The 18,559-nt window shown below is 55.1% G+C and overlaps 1 protein-coding gene across 4 annotated transcripts in view; it reads right to left on the bottom strand.

Annotated features, from left to right (window-relative positions):
* The window catches only part of UHRF1 (ubiquitin like with PHD and ring finger domains 1), a 32,740-nt gene extending 14,814 nt beyond the window's left edge, over positions 1 to 17,926 (bottom strand). For 2 of the 4 annotated variants that reach the window (XM_060007510.1, XM_060007512.1), the window contains exons 1-5: positions 17,814 to 17,926; positions 16,349 to 16,515; positions 7,674 to 7,949; positions 6,889 to 7,049; positions 4,078 to 4,293 (exon numbers count right to left, since the gene is read on the bottom strand). In XM_060007510.1, coding sequence (XP_059863493.1) covers positions 4,078 to 4,293; positions 6,889 to 7,049; positions 7,674 to 7,949; positions 16,349 to 16,501 — 806 coding nt within the window. In that variant the 5' untranslated portion in view covers positions 16,502 to 16,515; positions 17,814 to 17,926. Of the gene's footprint in view, positions 1 to 4,077; positions 4,294 to 6,888; positions 7,050 to 7,673; positions 7,966 to 16,348; positions 16,516 to 17,152; positions 17,278 to 17,813 lie in introns of those variants that run through there. The other 2 variants (XM_060007511.1, XM_060007513.1) reach the window with 2 other exon arrangements.
* Between the last annotated feature and the right edge of the window lie 633 nt (positions 17,927 to 18,559).

Here is an 18,559-nt window from a genome sequence, read left to right as displayed (position 1 = left end):
AGACAAGGCCCAATTAACAAGGCCCAACAGGCAAAAGCAACAAAGTAAGGTCTGATCAAAATACAAAAACTCCTCTAAGTTAAAACGACCCCAGGGATCATCTCACCACCTCCATCAGATCATCCCACCACCTACATCATCGGCAACCATCTAGGGAAAGCAAATGCAAGTCAGGTGTATAATTTCACACTGTCTGAGAACCACATTCAAAAAGTAAAAGCAGATGGAATCAATTTGAGGATGTTTTATGTAACCCAGTGTATACAAAATATCATTTCAACATGTAATGAACATTAAGGAATTATTAACAAGCTAGTTTGCATTCTTTTTCAGCGCTACATCTTTGAAATCCATTGTGCATTTTACACTCACGATGCATCTTAATGTGTCCTGGCCACATTTCAAGGGATAGGCAGCATGTGTGGCTCGTGCCTGTGAAGCTAGATGGGAAGGTCCAGATCTACCCACCAGTTCACAGGAAACACAGGGAAAGAGGAACAGAGCAACAGAGGAAATGACACTGTGAGGATGCTGGTGGGAAATCCAGACTGTGCAGATTCTCTGGGACAAACAACCAGGCTTCCCCAACAAATAAATTAGTCTGCCTGCCAATGCAGGGGACAGGGGTTTGAGCCCTGGTCCTGGAGGATCCCACATGCCACAGAGCAACTAAGCCCGTGCACCACAACTACTGAGCTTCCGCTCTAGAGCCCACGAGCCACAACTACTGAGGCCCACGTGCCTAGAGCCTGTGCTCCACAGCAAGAGAGGCCACCACGGTGAGAAGCCCGTGCTCGCCGCAACCAGAGAAAAGCCCATGCGCAGCAGTGAAGACCCAACGCAGCCAAAAATAAAATAAATAAATTTTTTTTAAAAAAAGAGAGAGATATCTGCCAACCTAACTGAAATCCGTGGACGTTACTTAGATCTTAAACAAATAATTTAAAAAAAAGAGTGAGCTAATTGGAAGACTGAACAATGACTGGCTATATGTTAAGAAATTAATTTTTATGTTGTAATAATAGCATTAAAACTATGTCCCTTTTTTTAATGTCCCTTTAAAAGAATCATTTTGAAGAAATATACTTGAAAATATTAACAGATACAATGAGTCGACGTTTGGGAGTTACTTCAATGTAACGGTGGTGGTCATAATCTCAGATGAAGGAAAATTAAAAGAATTCATTTCTAGCCAACACACCTTTATAGAATAATGAAGTTCTTCAAATAGATAGGAAATTAAAAAGGAAAGCATCTTGGAGGAAAAAGAAGGAAGAAAGAATAGAAAGAGCAGAAATATGGGTCCATACAATAAATTATGCAGGGCTTCCCTGGTGGCGCAGTGGCTGGGAGTCCGCCTGCCGATGCAGGGGACACAGGTTCGTGCCCCGGTCCGGGAGGATCCCACATGCCGCGGAGCGGCTGGGCCCGTGAGCCATGGCCACTGAGCCTGCGCGTCCGGAGCCTGTGCTCCGCAACGGGAGAGGCCGCAACAGTGAGAGGCCCGCGTACCGCAAAAAGAAAAACAAAAAAACAAAAAAAATAATTTATGCTCCTTACGGGTTTTCTAAATCATATATGATGATTGAAATAAAAACCATAACACCATCTGATGCTCAAGGCAGTGACTATAAAGGAATGTGAATGGAAGAAAGATTTCCACACTTCCCTCAAAGTGGGAAAAGAGATACCAGTATGTCACACGTTTATATGATAAAATCCAGAGAAACCACTGAGAAAACCGTATAAAGCAATACACTCCAAAAGACCATCAATAAATCAAGACAGAATCCTAAAAAATGCTTACATAACCCACAGGAAGGACAGAAAAAGAGCAACAGGAAAAAGAAACAGAGAAAACAAATAGAGAACAAATAACAAAATGGCAGGCTCAAGCCCTAACATGCTAATAATTACCTTAAATGTAAATGGTCTAAATACAACTGACCCTTGACCAACATGAATTTAAACTGCACGAATCCAGTTATAGGCAGATTTTTTCAATAGTAAATATGGCAGTACCACACAATCCCCAGTCGGTTGAATCCTCAGATGCGGAACCACAGATACAATGGAACCGCAGAGATGGAAGGCAGGCTGTAAGTTAATGCTCAGATTCTTATTAACTGCACAGGGGTCAGCATCTGTAACCCCCGAGTTGTTCAAGGGTCAACAATGTATGCCAAGTGGGACTTCCCTGCTGGTCCAGTAGTTGAGACTCTGGCTTCCACTGCAGGGGGCACAGGTTCGATCCCTGGTCAGGGAACTAGATCCCGCATGCATGCCACAACTAAGAGTCCACACGCCGCAACTAAGAAGTCCGCACGCCACAACTAAACGATCCCGCGTGCCACAACTAAGACCCAGCGCAGCCAAAATAAATAAATAAATGTTTAAAAATAAATAAATAAATGCTTATATCAGACCTACAATAATCTAAGTTGCTACCTCAAAAAAAAAAAAAATTACAAAGATGAGACCAGGGAATTCCCTGGCGGTCCGGTCCAGTCCAGTGGTTAGGACTCCGACTTGCACTGCAGGGGGCATGGGTTCGATCCCTGATCAGGAAGCTAAGATCCCACATGCTGCAGCTATAACTAACTAACTACATAAATAAAATATTTAAAAAAAGAGAGCAGAAATCAAAGAAATGGAAAACAAGAAAACATAAAAAAGAAACCAAACAAAAAGCAGGTTATTTTTAACAATCAAATCACTGTACCAGGACCGAGCCCTGGGCCCTTGCCCCTCAACACCCACATCGGTCTCCTCCCTGGTCTCCCTGCGGCTATGCTGCCCCCTACAGTCCATTCCCAGCTCGGCTGCCCGAGTGATGATTCCTAATCATAGGTCGAAGCCTGTGGCTCCAGTGCTTTCAGATCTGATGGCTGCCAGCAACAGAGAATACACACCAGTTCCGCACCACTCCCGGCCATACCCTGAATGCTTCCTTCCTCCCTCTCTCCCTCCACTCCAGCCCACTGGCCTCCTCGCAAGGCCACAAATGCACCAGGAATGGTCCTGCCCCAGGGCCTTTGCACTTGCTGTGCCTATGCTCAGGACACCGTTGCCCCGATAATCATGTCTATATACAATACATACAATGGAGTATTACTCAGCCACCAAAAAAGATGTTCATCATGAAACATGGACGAACCTTGAGAACATTATACTCGGTGAAAAAAGCCTGACACAAAAGGACAAATCCTGTGTGGTCCCACTCATAGGAGATGCCTAGAGTCATCACATCCACAGAGACGGGAAGTAGATGGTGGGGGTCAGGGGCTGGGGGAGGGGCTGGGGAGTCAGTGTTTCCTGGGGACAGAGTTTCAGTTTGGGAGGATGAGAAAGTTCTGGAGATGGATGGTGGGGATGGTTGTCCAGCAATACATATGTACTTAATGCCACCAAGCTGTGCACTTAAAAATGGGTAAGATGGTAAGTTTTCTACACACACAGAGGCAAGGAAGAACAGGGCTCGGCAAACATTTTCTGCAAAGGGCCAGATGGTAAATATTTTCGGCTCTGTGGGCCACACGGTTTGTTTCACAGTTACCCAGCTGTCCTCTTGGTGTCCTCCTAACACTGAGCAGCCACAGTGAATCAGTGAACAGATGGGCGTGGCCTGGTGCCAATAAAACTTTATTTGCCCATCAGGGGCGGGGCCGGCTCTGGCCTGCGGCCAGCAGCCTGCTGATCCCTGATGTGAAGGGCACCTCCATGTGGGTGTGTGTAGTTCGGTGTACGTTCAGGCCTGTTTATGCACAGAGTAGCCCTGGAAGGCGCCGGGAACCATCATGTCTCCAGAAAGAGGAGAACCAGGTGACCAGGGGACAGAAGAGAAGGGAGAATATTAACTGTGTGGCCTTCAGTACTTTCTGGATTTTGCCCCTTTTAGACTTTTCACCTGTTTGCAAAATTCAAAACGACAAACAAAAGAGAACAAGGAAGCTTGAAATCTCTGCCTGGGGCCCAGAGACAGTTCCCTAGGCGGGGTGAGCAGGTGGGGCATGGAGACCCAGAGAGGAGGCAGAGACCAGGCAGAGGCCAGGCAGAGGCCGGCAGGCACTGACTCACCCGATCCTGACGTTGGCGTGCAGCTCCCGCACCGTCCGGGTCTCACGTTTCCGCAGGATCTCCGCATCGTACCAGAAGCCGCGATCCTTGGGGTTGTCAGGGTTGTAGTTGACCATGACCATCTGGCCCACCTCCAGGTCCTGCCATTTGATGATGTGTCGGGCGCGAGCCCGGACGTTCCGTGAGTTCATCTGCACCACTCCGTTCTCCGGGTAGCTGGGGGAGGGGGGGAAAGCCCCACACTCAGACCCCAGGTGCCAGGGGACCTCACTCCCTTGACGAGAGAGAGAAGCCAGGCGGAGAGGGCCGCCTGGTATATGGGTTTGGGTTGTGCTCATCACAGCAGACTGGAAAGCCCCCTCCCCATGATCTCATTTGCTGGTGTCAAAAACACACAGCTAGGGCTTCCCTGGTGGCGCAGTGGTTGAGAGTCTGCCTACTGATGCAGGGGACGCGGGTTCGTGCCCCGGTCCGGGAAGATCCCACATGCCACGGAGCGGCTGGGCCCGTGAGCCATGGCCACTGAGCCTGCGCGTCCAGAGCCTGTGCTCCGCAACGGGAGAGGCCACAACAGTGAGAGGCCCGCGTACCGCAAAGAAACAAACAAACAAAAACAAAAAAACCAAAAACACACAGCTATAGTGACACGTTCCAATTACAGAAGGTGTTGTGGGTTGAACTACATCCTCTAAAAACCTATGTTATGATTCCAACCCCTGGCACCTTGGAGTGGGACCTAATTTGGAAATAGGGTCGTTGCAGATATAAGGAGTTCAGATGACATCATAATAGAGTGGCCCTAAACCTAGTGACTGATGTCCTTACAAGAAGAGAGGATGAGACGCAGACAGAGGAGAACGACACGGGAAGAGGAGGCAGAGGCTGGTGGGATGTGGCCACAAGCCAAGGACTGCTGGTCCCACCAGAAGCTGGAAGAGGCAGCAAGGATTCTCCCCTTCAGGTTCCAGAAGATTCACAGCCCTGTTGCCACCTTAGTTTTGGACTTCTGGCCTCCAGGACTGTGAGAGAATAAACTGTCAGAGCAATGCTAGTGGTACTTTGTTACGGCAGCCATAGGAAACTAAGACAGCAGGAAATGCGGGGAGGGAAGAACTTAACTTCTTCCACATACATGTGTTGAAAGTGATTTTTGTAAAGGGATATACATTATTTCGTTTATGTAAATGCAACATACTAGAGATTAGAAAATGATAGGAAGTCATTATTCTGGATATGCAGGAATATTCCAGCCGCCTCAAAAAAGGCATAAAATAATTGAGCTAAAAGTAGCATATTCTATTAGCAACAAAGTTAAGCCTCAGCTGTGAGGGGGACAACCCCAAATCTATTGAGACTAGCTCTATAGCCTGGTACTCATTATTTTTCCTAACAAACCACCAAGTACAAGGGCTGCCCAGCTTTTCCTGTGAAGGACCAGATAGTCAATATTTTCGGCTTTGTCATCGGAAGGTGTCTGTTGTGAACATTCAACTCGGCTGCTATTACCACGAGAGCAGTCACAGACAAGGTGTAAACGAATGGGTATTGGTGTGTTTCGATAAAGCTTTATTTACAAAAACAGGCTGTGGGCCAGATCTGGTCTGAGAACTAGAGTTTGCAACCCCTGACCAAGAGGATGGGAATGTTGCAAAAACTGCAATTCACTCATCCAATTACTCCCGTAATTCTTAGAGCTAAGCTTAGGATGTGCCAGAAACCGATGTAGACAGTAGGGACCCAGCAGAGAACCACAGAATGTGAGCTCCCTGTAGGCAGGCACGCTTGCCCTCTGTTAGGTACTGAACTGTATCCCCCAAATTCATACACTGAAGCCCTAACACTCAATGTGACTGTATTTGGAGACAGGGCCTTTAGGGGGTGTCATCAAAGTTAAATGAGGTCAAAAAGGCAGGGCCCTAATCTAAGGGGATTGGTGTCCTTATCAGAGGAGGAAAAGACATCAGAGCTCACTTGCTTGCACTCTCTTTCTCTCTCTCTCGCTCACTCGCTCGCTCCATGCACACAAAGGCCATGTGAGGATGCAGTGAGAAGACAGCCATCTACAAGCCAGGAAGAGAGCCCTCACTGGAAACTAACCCTGACTGCATACTGATCTTGGGACTCTCAGCCTCCAGAACCGTGAGAAAATAAACATCTGGGCTTCCCTGGTGGCGCAGTGGTTGAGAGTCTGCCTGCCGATGCAGGGGACACGGGTTTGTGCCCCGGTCCGGGAAGATCCCACATGCCGCGGAGCAGCTGGGCCCGTGAGCCATGGCCGCTGGGCCTGTGCGTCCAGAGCCTGTGCTCCGCAAGGGGAGAGGCCACAACAGTGAGAGGCCCGCGTACCGCAAAAAATAAAAAAATAAAATAAACGGCTAAGGTTGAAGCCGCCCAGCCTGTGGTATGGTATGTTGTTACAGCCGCCAGAGCCCACTCAGACACCCTCTGTGTTCACAGACAGGAATCCCCCATGCCTATCGCAGGGCCTGGCACACAGTGAGTGCTCCATAAGTACTGTGTATTCCGGAGAGGGAGAGAGAGGACACCTAAGATGGTTTCACACAGTGCTATGTGGTATGAAGAAGACGGCACAGGAAACAGGCAGACTGCAACCCTGAGGGGACGACTGGGCAGGGTTTTCCGACGAGGTCCCCACGACGCTGGTCCTCAGGGTGGGGGGGCCTCTGTGTGGTTTGGGAGCACAAGGGTGGGGTCTCGAATTCCGATCATCACCCCCAACGCAGTTCCAAACTCCAGGTCCCACGTCCACGGAGCCGCTGCCCCAGGCCCGCCTGCCCCGCGGATACTCACTCGTCATATTTCACGTGATAGACGATATCGTCCTCCAGCTTCGGGCTGGAGGTGGAGCTGCAGGGCTCGTCCTGGGCCGGCACCTTCCTCGTCACCCTGATGACCTTGGCCTCAAACCACGCGCCCATGTTCGTGTCCCTCGCGTCCACGTACTCGCCAGCCTGCGGGGGCAGAGAGCTCTCACTCGGCCCAGGGAAGGGATGCCTGACGAGCAAAACCGCCAAGAGCCTGCTTTGGTTCCTGGGCCCGGATGCTTCTCACTGTGGCACTGAGGACGCGGGGCCTGGGTCGTTCTCCAGAGGGAGGCGGTCCCGGGCCCTGGGGGGGTCGGAGCAGCATCCCTGGCCCCACCCACTCGATGCCAGGCGACCCCCAAGTCATGACAACCACAGATGTCCCCAGGCACCGCCCAGTGTCCCTGGGGGCAGAACACCCCTGCCGCGTGGCCCAGGGAGGCCAGAACTGCCCATTTTTCCGTAGAAGCTGGGAATCCAGATCCTTCCGTGAAATGTCATGATCTTAGAGGGAGGATGGCAGCGGATCAGGACTTTGACAGCCCCTGCGAGGACCACAGGGAAGACACCCACAGGCCCGGACACGGGATTCTACTTTAGGGGTTAGGAAGGAATCCCTGAGTACCTATGTTTACACCAAGGAACCCTGGGGAGATGGTCACGACAGGACGGGGGTGCCCAGCCTCGGGGATGGAGGGCTGGGGGGCGCTCCCGGGGTACAGGCGCCAACTGGGCGGAGCACATCGACCCCGGCCTCCGCGGGAGCCCCACCTTGTAGAGGCCCAGCTCCGTCTCATCCCACTCATCCTCGTCGGCCTTCCCTTCCGGCTCGGCCGCGGCCTCGCCACTGTTGGAGGACTTGTCAGACTCGCTCTGGGCCAGGCAGCAGCCAGAGTCCGTGTCGGAGAGCTCAGAGTCCCTCTCCTTGCTGCCACCACCGGTGCCACCGCCGCTGGGGGCAGGCAGCACGAGGCTCTGCCGGACCAGCAGCTGGATGGTATCGTTCAGGCGGACGTCATAGTCAAACAGCGTGTGGCCGTCCTCCATCTGCAGGGACACAGGACTAGGTCAGCAGACACAGAGAGCTCACCATGGGCGAAAGACCGCACCAGCCCTCGCGGAGGCCCCGCCCTGGAACAGACCACCGGCAAGTGAAACCTGCCCACGCCCCGGGGTGCCCAGTGACCACTTCCTCAGGGTCCCCAGGCCCTCTCAAGTGAGGACGGCTGCTGCCACTTGGGGAACGTTCCCCGGGAGCACACAGCCTAACCCCGCTGTGCCGTGGCTACGCATCGGGTATCAGGGGAGGTGTTAATACTTTATGTGCTTTGGAACTTCTGTTACAGTAAACACACATCACCTGTACCCCTGGCTCTCAATCGAGGGTGATCCTGCCCCCAGGGGACGCTGGGCGATGCCTTAGGGACATTTTTGGTTGTCATGATGGGGTTGGGGGCGCTAAGGATCCCCAGGATGGCCCCCACAGAGAATGACCTGCCCTGATGTCCACAGTGCCGGGGAGGGCGAGGGGGGGAAGCTGGCCTGCATGAACCAAAGGGTGGGTGCCCCGTGACATCCACCAGGTGCCTTATAAGGCTCTAGCTCAAACCTCATCCACTCAGGCCGCCTCTCTATTAACTCCTTTGTGCTAATGAATTCCACCCACACTAGTCACTGGCTGATGGGTAGCCTGGGAGCCGGTGGGGCATGACTCATCAGGTGTGTGAAGGAGTTTGTCTTCTGAACTGCATCTCTAGGGCATCCCTAGGGCACAAAAGGCTTTGCACTGGGGCTTTTATTAGAAGCTGCCCCAGGGCACTCCACCAACACCCAACGATGATCCTCGGCCTCCAGAAGACCCTAAGGCAGGCTCTGCTGACCTCCGGTGATCACTCTGTTGGTGGGGGGGGGGGCCCATCATGGACACCGCAGGGGGTGAAGGTTGAGCAGCACCCCCTGGATGCTGGGAGCACCCCCCACCCCGGTCGTGACAACCAACTGATGGCCTCAGACATCACCCAGTGCCCCCAGGCAGAACAACCTGGTTCAGAAGCGGTGCCCTAAAGGAAGGAAGAACACACAAAAGATCGGCTTTCCCTCCTTCCCACTTTTCAACCCAAAGCTGGTGGTTCAAAGGGCTGATTGCCATTGATATGCAAACAACACCTGGGGTCACAGGGAAGACAAGTTCCAGGGCACTTGCTGCAGTAGTTGTTAATCCTTATTCATCTTATTCATTGCAAACCTGAGGATCAGATGGCTGATTGACCCCTCTTCCGGAGAAAGGCACATCTGAACACGCCAACACTTGCCTGCAGCTGCAGGGGCCACCAGGGTCCCTCCAAAGCCCACCCTGGACATCCGGGCCCGCGCTACCTGTTCACCCGGAGCCCAGCAAGAGCCTCCAATGTGCCCACCACTGCCCAGATGTCAGAGGGGGCCAGGGAGTGAGAGAGCGCCAGTCCTCCAACACGGGGCCGACCCAGGACAGCCGTGACAGCGGGGAGAGATGACACGTGTGGTCACAGCAGCATGACGCTCAGAAGCCCAAGGGTGGAGCAACCCAGGGTCCACTGACGAGTGAATGGATCAACACAGGGTGGCCATCCTCCCTAAAAAGGGGTGAAGCACTGACACTTGCTACACTGTGGATGGACCCTGAGAACACGATGCTCAGAGACAGAAGCCAGACACCAAAGGCCACACACTGCCAGAATCCACGGATAGGACGTCCCTAGAGGAATCAAACAGAAATTGGATTCGCGGTGGCCACGGGCTGGGGAGGGGGGTAAGGGAGTGATCAATAAACGGTGCAGGACTTCCTTTGAAGGTGATGAAAATGTCCCCAAATCGACTGTGGTGATGGTTCAAGTCCCCGTGAATACACTGAAAACCAGTGAATTGCACACTTTAAATGGGTACATTGTATGGTATGCAAATTATATCCCACTAAAGATTTTTTTTTCTTAAAGAAGCATCTGAAAAGGCTACAGACTGTATGATGCCAACTATAAGACGTTCTGGAAGAGGCACGACTATGGAGACATTAAAAGGATCAGTGGCGGCCAGGAGGTAAAGGAAGGGAGGAAGGGAGGGAGGGAGGGACGAACAGGCGGAACACAGAGGCTTTTCAGGGCAGTGACACTATTCTGTATGACACCATAACGGTGGCTACACATCATTACACATTTGTCCAAACCCATAGAGTGTACAACGCCAAGAGTGAACCCAAATGTAATCTATGGACTCTGGGTGATGTTAATACGTCAGCATAGGTTTATCAGTTGCACCAAATGCACCATCTGGTGGGAGACAACTGTGCACAGTGGTGGTGGGGGCGGGGCAGGGGGTATATGGGCAATCTCTACCTTCCTCTTAATTCTGCTGTGAACCTAAAACTGCTCTAAAAATATAAAGTTTGTTAATTTCTAAAAAAAAAAAAAAAGTAGATGGAAAAAATAAAAATAGATGGAGAAAGACAAGTGTCTCCAGCACCACTATCATAAGGAAACCAGCAGAGAGTAAGCCAAACGTCATTAAAAACGATGACAGGATGCAGGCACCCGGTGCCCAGTGCCTCCACAGCCGGGGAGACACCCCTCAGCACTGCGGACATTCGGGGCCGGTCATTCTCTGTGTGGGGCTGTCCTGTGCACCGTGGGGTGTGGAGCAGCCTCCCTGGCCCCATCCACTCGATGCCAGGAGCAGCCTCCCAGTCGTGACAACCGCAGACGTCCCCAGACACCACCCAGTGTTCCCAGCGGGGCCGCATGGCCCCGGGTGAGAACCACGGAGCTAGAGGCCCTCAGGTGCGCACCGGAGGGACAGGTAGCCCAGCGCCCACTATGCTCACGGCAGCATCGTTTGCAAGCAAAACCGTGACTGGTTCCTACCAAGGCATGTTACACAGCTGCGTGTGACAGTTAAACGCAGGAAAGTAGATGCGTCTGCCACACACGTCAAGGGAGGGAGGATGGCTTCAGAGGATGGGAAATAAACAGAAGCACCCGGGGGGGGGGGGCGGGGGGGAGAGCCGGGGCCGGGCTTCTGTTTTGCAAGGAGCACTGGGACGGAGGTCAAGTGGGAGATGAGGCAGCAGAGCTAAGGGGGGAAGCGGAATGCACCAGAATGGAAGCGGGGGGGTGTGCAGGGAGCAGCGGGGAGCAGGGGTGGTCAGGACCGGGCCAAGGACCCGCGGCTAAAGACGGGGGGGGGGGGAATCCTGAGGGAGCCATGGAGGAGCCGGGTTGCATACCCACTGCTCTCCTCTCTCCCGGCATTTTCTACCCATGATACCAGCCCCACACGTCTGTGACGGGTCTGAGAGCCCGAGAGACAAGAGGCACTCGCACCCACACACCCGCACACACACACACTCCCCCCTCCCAGTGCACATTGGACAGAGGCACAAGCAGGGTGGGCTGGGTACGGAAGGGGCCACGCGCTGGAGCAGGCTGGCCCAGGGCTCTGCCTACAGGACGGAATGCACGGGCTGGTCTGACTGCTTCCTGGGACCACCTCTGGAACATTCCAGAAGGGCCCCACAGTGGGCAGGAAGGTGCTCGCACACCGCTTGCCATGGTGAGAGGGTGTGTGTCGGGTGTCCCTCTCCCCAACGCTGCTGGCCCGAAGCTGTGCACAGCCCCTCGGGAAGCGCAGCGGGGGAGGGCTGGCCCCAGGCAAAGGGACCAAATGTGCCGAGTCTAGGTTCCTTCTAAGACCCTAAAACTCCAACTGAGGCTACAGGCATTAATAAAAGCTGCGCAGAGTGAATGGCAGGCGAGCAGTACCTGAGGTTGCAGGTTCTCACGTTAAAATTAAACGTGCAGTTAAAATCCTGCATAACCAAAATTCCAGGTGAAAATCCCTTAAACTGCCTGTAGTAAAACATATACACATGGTTTGGGGCAGGTGACCCTGCTCCGCAGATTCAGGTGTAAAGGCAAAGCCGCCCAGGGCATTTAGATCACATCCCTCTCTTTTAATCGGGAAGTTTCCCGGACATTGGGAATTCTGGGCACACGCATGGCACAAAGTGGAATAAAACACAGAGACCGCTTTACAACACAGCTTCCTCTCCGAAGCCTGGATTCAAAGCTCACCACAGTGACACTTCCGGCTCACTTTCTGCCCCCTCGGGGCATTTTGTGGGGATACTTTTCAGGCGCTGAGTGCTGCCCAGAGGTAAAGAGCACAGGCTATAAACACCCCTGGGCTTGGCAAGGGGTGGTTCTCCTGCAGGCTTAGAGGCGGCCATCAAGAGCAGTGGAGGGTGTAAACCAGACCGCAGTCCCCCTAGGAGGGCGCGTGAGCTCCAGGCCAAGACGGACCTCCGGCCAGAGGAGGGCAGGGGGGTCTGTAACGCCTGATGGCCGGGCTGGGAGAGAAAGCACGTGAGACACCACGCGGCCTCCCCTCCTGCGGCTATGGCCCCAGCCCACACCTTCCCATCTAGACCTCCAGGCCTCCGCAGCAACCTGGGGTTCAGGCCAGACAGACTGATGGATGGACAGGGAGGGGAGGGAAGAAAAGGTACGAAGCAGGACCCCGGCCGTGGCACAGGGGCACATTTCCCACCAGGGCGGGGTGGGGGGACACGACACAGAGGCACCACCCTCTCTTCACGTCCCAGCCCATCCATGGGTAGGTCCTGACAAGTGAACTCTGCTCTCTGACCCCTCCGGGCCACAGCCGAGGCTATGCCCTGGAGCGGCATTTCGGGGGTCTGCAAGGCCTAGGCTCTCTATCGCGTGGTGACATCGTGATGTCACTGGCCATCTTCGGCCTCGTGATCCTGCAGGGGTACCAGAGCCTGTGCCTAAGGGAACGTGCCCTCGTGTTTTCTTGAGCTGTGAACTTTTCTCAGCTTCCAATTTCTAATAGGATAGGTGTTTTGTAAATAAAGTTCTACTACGACCTGAATCAGGACACACCCATTCATTTGTGCTCGGGGTTCAGTTCAGGACTTTCGATGGCAGAGGTGAATGGACAGATCGCACAGCCCACAAACAGTTACCACTGGGTCCTTAACAGAAAGGGTTTGCTAATCCCTGACCTAGAGGGCATGTCTCCAGCCAGGAGCTCTGGGGGTGGGGAGGAAGGGACCCTCCCTCATGCAGCCCAGCCGGAAGGACAGGTCTCCAGGAGGAGACTGTCTTATTTGCCGCCTAACCCTGTCCTTTGGGAAAACGGGCTGACATTCAGGAAAAGCCAACCCAGCAGGGACATCTGGTGAGGCACTGTGTCACGAGTGACCCTCCAAAGGCCATTCCTAGGATGCCATTTCACCTGATCTTTCAGACTGCTTTCCTTAAGTAAATTACCTACTAAATCATCAGTTCTCAACTGGGGACAATTTTGCCCCCAGGGAGCACTTGGCAACATCTGGGGACTTTGTGATCTTTATGACTGGGGGAGGGTTCCTGGCATCAAGTGGGTGAGACCAGGGAGGCTGCTCCACACCCCACAGCGCCCAGGACGGCCCCCCACGGAGGATGATCTGGCCCTGATGTCAGCAGTGCCCAGGGGAAGGCCCTGCACCAAATGATTTATTGCTCCTTTACCGTGAACCAGGCGCGAAGCTCAAACACCAGCCCCCTCCCCGCACATCCCTGCATCCATGACCTCACTGAATTCTCACCGTGCACATGTGGTGGGTCCGCAATTAGCCCCACCTGATGGGAAAGCACAGAGACTGACCCTGGCCAGAGACACTTGGCCAGGGCACTTGGGAAGATTAAGCGCAACCATTGTACCTGACTGCGTTAAAGGCACCACAAACGACAGCTACTGCTATTTTTCCGGGCAGCCAAAAAAAAAAAAGAGGCGCCAGATGCCTCTCGCCTTCGCCCAGGCTGGGCCGGCCGCCTGGCGTCCCTTCCCCCATTCGGCTCCCTGCATTTCCGTCAATCAAGTGACATAACCGCCAACCTATTCAGCCTAAGTGAGCCGCCACGAAACCCTCCCATATCCTGGAGAAAGACTCAACTCTTGTTCTGCATTATTGGCTCCGTCGACCTCACTACAGACCTTGGACTGAGATGCCGTTTCTTTATAAAGGAAAAACAAAAGAAGGGAAAGGATCTCGAACACTCTCTAGAACATTCCGTAAAAACAACAGCTCTCTTGCACCCGCTGGAAACTGCACTGCTTCCTATCGTGACTAGCCCAGTCTGTTTGTAGACCTGACTTGCTTCAAGGTGCTATTGCTGCGTGCCTTTGTTCCCCACCCTCCTGGCACCGTCCACACCTCCGGTGAGGCTGGGCCACTTCCTGGTCGCGCAACCTTGGGGAAATTGCATCACGGCTGAGGCCTGGCCTCCTTACCCGGAAGACAGAACCGGCTACGCATTGGCCCGCTGAGCGGGCTGAACGCAGAGTGAGCGCAGGGAAGGGGGTGAGTGGCAGTTAGAGGTCCCGTGGGAACGTGGAACCTTCTGAGAACTTCAAAAGCTGTGCTATGAGGAGAAAGGCAGGGTTCAGAGCTGTCTCTCAGCGCCGATATCCTGATGATTAGAGGCACGATGCTTATCATCACACTTTTTAACTCACATAGACGTTACGAAGGCTTTCGTTAGCCTTCGTGTGGATCACCTATTATGTTCCTGATGCAGGGAGGCAGCGGTTTGGTTACATGGGTGTAGACGTTTGTCAAAACTCCAAAAAGTCCGCTTAAGACGTGTCTCTCACTATATGCAAATTACATCTAAAGAAACAAGAACCACAAACATTGTACTCTAGTTAAGGACAGGCAATGCTGAAGGGTTTAGGGGGTGACGTGAACCAGTGCCTGGAACTTTCTCTGCAATGCATCCCCCAAAATAAGATGGATTGGTGGACGGATAGAGGCAAGGGAGACAGCTGCAGTGATAAAGCAAACGTGGGAAATGTCAGTGCTAAGAGCCACGGGTAGGTGTTTAGGTGTTCATGGCTCTTTGAACTTTTCTGCATGTCTTTGAATGTAAAGATTAAAATGCACAGTGCCCAGCCCACAGCAGGCACCCAGAAATATTCACTGCCTTGAACTTAAGGGAACTCGATCCAACCCGCCTTTGGATGATGCCACGAACTGTTTAGCCGGTGCCCGCAGGCGGTCTTCAGAAACTCGGTGGAAGGACCTTCTGCTGAACACAAAGACTGAGAGGCAAATCAAAATCAGGTTGGATGCTGCAAAGATGAGCCCCCGCTGGAGGAGAGGGGAGAGAAACAGCATCTCAGGGGAGCTCCACTCGCGGCCCTGCCTTTTCTCCACCCGCGCCACGCACGTGACCACAGTCAAATCCCCCAGTTCGCCAGCTCGGCTTTCCCTCCCCAAGGCGGGGAGCGTTAACTCAGATGCTTAAGACATTCAAGTCCTCGTATCTCGCACAGGAAGGAGGTTAAAGGTCTCGGAGGGCGCCTCAACCCCAAGAAATTAATCATCAGGTCTCATTTTCAGGAGGCAGGCAGGATCCTCCCAGCCCTCAAAAAATCCTGGCCAGGCGGGGAGCATTTATTTTTCAATCTAGACACCAGATGGCGGCAGCACCCAGTTCAAAACGCGACAACAACAAAGTCAGAGAGCCCGACTGAACACTTTTAATCCCATGCGCTGTCTATGCCGAGGTCCCTACAGGCCACCCAACTCCAGGGTGGCCCCAGCAGATGGGAACAACACTTTCTGTCAGACCATCTCCCACTCAGGGAAATCCCACTCACAGCCTGGCCTGCCGTCCCCCCTGCCCACGCACCAACAAGAATGGACACCCTCAGGGGCGCCACTAGAGAAAATGTCCCCAAAGTGGGCAGCCCACAAACCAAGGGTGGCCATTTTCAATTGCTACAGGGGCTGGGGGTGGGGTGGGGGAATCTTGAAGAAAGGAAACCTAGGAGCAGGGCCAGCTGAGCCCGCGGAAAGCACAAACCCCTGATCAGGGGCGGCCCCGCTGCCGCCAGAGAGGAGGCCCAGAAGTGGCGGAAATTCCTGATTAGCAAGCACCATCTCCGACTCTGAATAAGCTGATCCAAATTTCTAGAAAACCCTGTGGGGGTCGGAAGCTAAATAGGTGCAGACCGTGGGCCATCAGCGTGCGTGTTTCAAAGAAAAACCTGGTCCCTTCCGTCCTAGCGTCTCAGTATTGATTCTAGGCTCTTCCTCGAGATTCATCAGCCCTCCATCGGCCACCTCCAACTTATTTTTTCTAGAAATTATTTTGAGGGGAGGGTAAAAAAAAAAAAAAGGCGGGGGTGGGGGTGGGCTGGGAGTTTAAAAGCCCCCAGACGCAACAGATTCGAGTGCCTGATGTGTCAGTCTAGGAGTCGAGAGCCTTTGTTCCTCGCTCAGACACTGGAGGTTTCTGTGGAGAAGTGGACCGGACGACAGGGGAAGAGTGTGTGTGCGGTGCCTGGATTGAGGCAAGAACAAAGGTGCTGGGCGGGCAGGCGGGCAGCCTGCAGGGCGGGTTTACCTGCTTGCCCCGGTAGAAAAGCCTCTGCAGGCCTGGCTCCACATGGAACAGCTCCTGGATCTTCTTCCTCAGCTCTTCCACTTTAGTCAGCCTGGACAAGGAGTCCACAGTGTGGGCCACCTTCCCATCCATGGTGCGAACCTGGATCCACATGGTGCCTGCTGGTGCTAGGAGGACAAGAGAGCAGGACCCCTCGGTCAGTGCTGCCGTCACCACCACCACCGGGCTGTACCATACTCAGGTCATCCTTGCTATGAATGTCCAGACTGTGGACACCGGGCAACTCTTGGAACGCCCTCCCAGCCCCGTAATCCCCCTAGACTGCCGCGGCTGGCCCAGTGCCTGGCTGAGTGAATTAAGGAGTTAATGCATTAGTACCGGTGGAGGACTGAGGAGGGAGAGGAAATTAGCGGAGAGGAAAAAGCATCCCGGACCACTCAGTCAACCCACCCTGCCTTTCACAGAGGGAAAAAAAACACCAGCGTCCAGAGGAGGAAGGGGGACACAGCCAAACGGTCAGGGGCCGAGTTTGTTCATTCATCCATTCATTCATTCCCTGGATGAATACTGACGCAAGAGGAACCCAAAAGTCCGGCTCGGGTTGGAACTTCAGAAGTCCCAGGGAACTCAACTAAGTGTGACCGAAGGGGAAGGAGCCCACCAGAGACCCGGGAGCTCGGGACCCCCGGTGCTCGCGGCCCCCCGCCGCCGCCCCCGCGCGCGTGCGCGACACACCCGCCCCGCGGTGGCCATGGCAACCGGCCGCCCCGTCCCGGTCGCCCCCGCGCGCGCAACGCTGCTCACCTCAGCCCCACGGCTGTCCCGAGCTCCAGCCTGCGTTTCCCGGACCCCGAAGCACGGCCCCGGAGCCCCTCTTGTTCTCCCGCCCGCCCGCGCGGGCCAAGCCGGCGAGCCCACGCCCACCCCCACCGCCAGGACCTGCCGAGGGGCCCGCGCGCCAAGTCCCGCCCCCTTCACTTGAGCCGCCTCGATCATTGGCTCCGCCGCGGCCGGCCGCCCCGCCCTGCTCGCTCCCCATTGGCCCAGACGCGCCCGGGGAACTAAGGGCGCGCGAAATCGGGCTCGGGCGCGACAATTGAATCGCCGGGCACCCCGCGCGCAGGCGCGGAGCCTGACATCCTCCCCCGCGGCTCGCCGGGCCCTCCCCCACCCAGCCGGCGCGACCCCCGCGGGGCGCCAGGGATGTTCCGCTCGCCCCTGCCCGAGCCCGGGCTGCCAGGGGCGACTCCTAAGGGCCGGCAGGGCTGGGGGCAGAGCCCGAGACCGCGTGTAGGGCAGCCCTGGCGCGGGGGACGCGTGCGCCCGTGCTGGCCGAGAGTCCCGGAAAGTTTTGCAAAGTCAAGGCGCCGGGTGCGCCGAGTCCTGCCCGCCCCCCACCCCCGCCCACCCGCGCCCTGGCCCGGGCTGGCACCCCAATCCGCCTGACTGCTCACGATTCACTCGCCTGATTTTGCGCCGGCCCTTCTGAGGATGGCAAAGGAACCGCGTGTGTGGCTGGGACCCCGCGCGAACGTGCGTGCGATCCCGAGCGCCCGGACGGCCACCACTGCCCGCTGCGCTGCCAGCTGCTCTGATTTTTTTCCCGCGAAAACTTGGCGTTTGGGAGTTGCGGGGCCACAGGAGGCCGCGCCGGGGGCGGGCGCCTGCCTGGTGATTGGCCGCCGCAGTGGCGGGAAGCGAGAAAGGGGGTGGGGGGCGCCCCCGCCTCTGTCCACCCCCCCTCCGCCCAGCGGGCCACGGCCCCGCCCAGCCCTGCGCGCTCTGCTGGGCGCGCCCAGCGTGTAATGGGGTCGGGTGGCGGGACCTGAGTCCCCCCCCACCATGGGTGCCCTTCAGGAGCCCTAGGGATCCCCCCGGGGGCAGGGGCCCCCAGCGTTGAGACCCCCGACCTCCTAAGTCCGTTGCTTCAGCCCCTCTCCCCAGGCATGCACTGACCAGTAGGGCAGGAAGGCGGGAATCAATGTCTAAATTCTGCCGGAGAATTTGAGGGGACCCCCCCCAGGAGACCGCCTGCACCCGATGACGGGCCTCATCGCCCCAGCCTGATTTCCTAGCGTCAGGGCTCGCCAGCGCTCCCCACCCTACCCACCCGCAGGGCTTGTTTGCTGGTTTTTCCCGCCTCGTTTTCCCGCCTTCTCCGGGCTGTCCAGGCGGGCAGAGCTGCCCTCCCCCCTCCGCCCTGCCTGCTCT

The sequence above is a fragment of the Delphinus delphis genome, chromosome 3, assembly GCF_949987515.2.
Source record: "Delphinus delphis chromosome 3, mDelDel1.2, whole genome shotgun sequence".
NCBI lineage: Eukaryota > Metazoa > Chordata > Mammalia > Artiodactyla > Delphinidae > Delphinus > Delphinus delphis.
The sequence above is the reverse complement of the archived record's forward strand: the minus strand, read 5'-3'. Positions and strand labels throughout refer to the sequence as shown.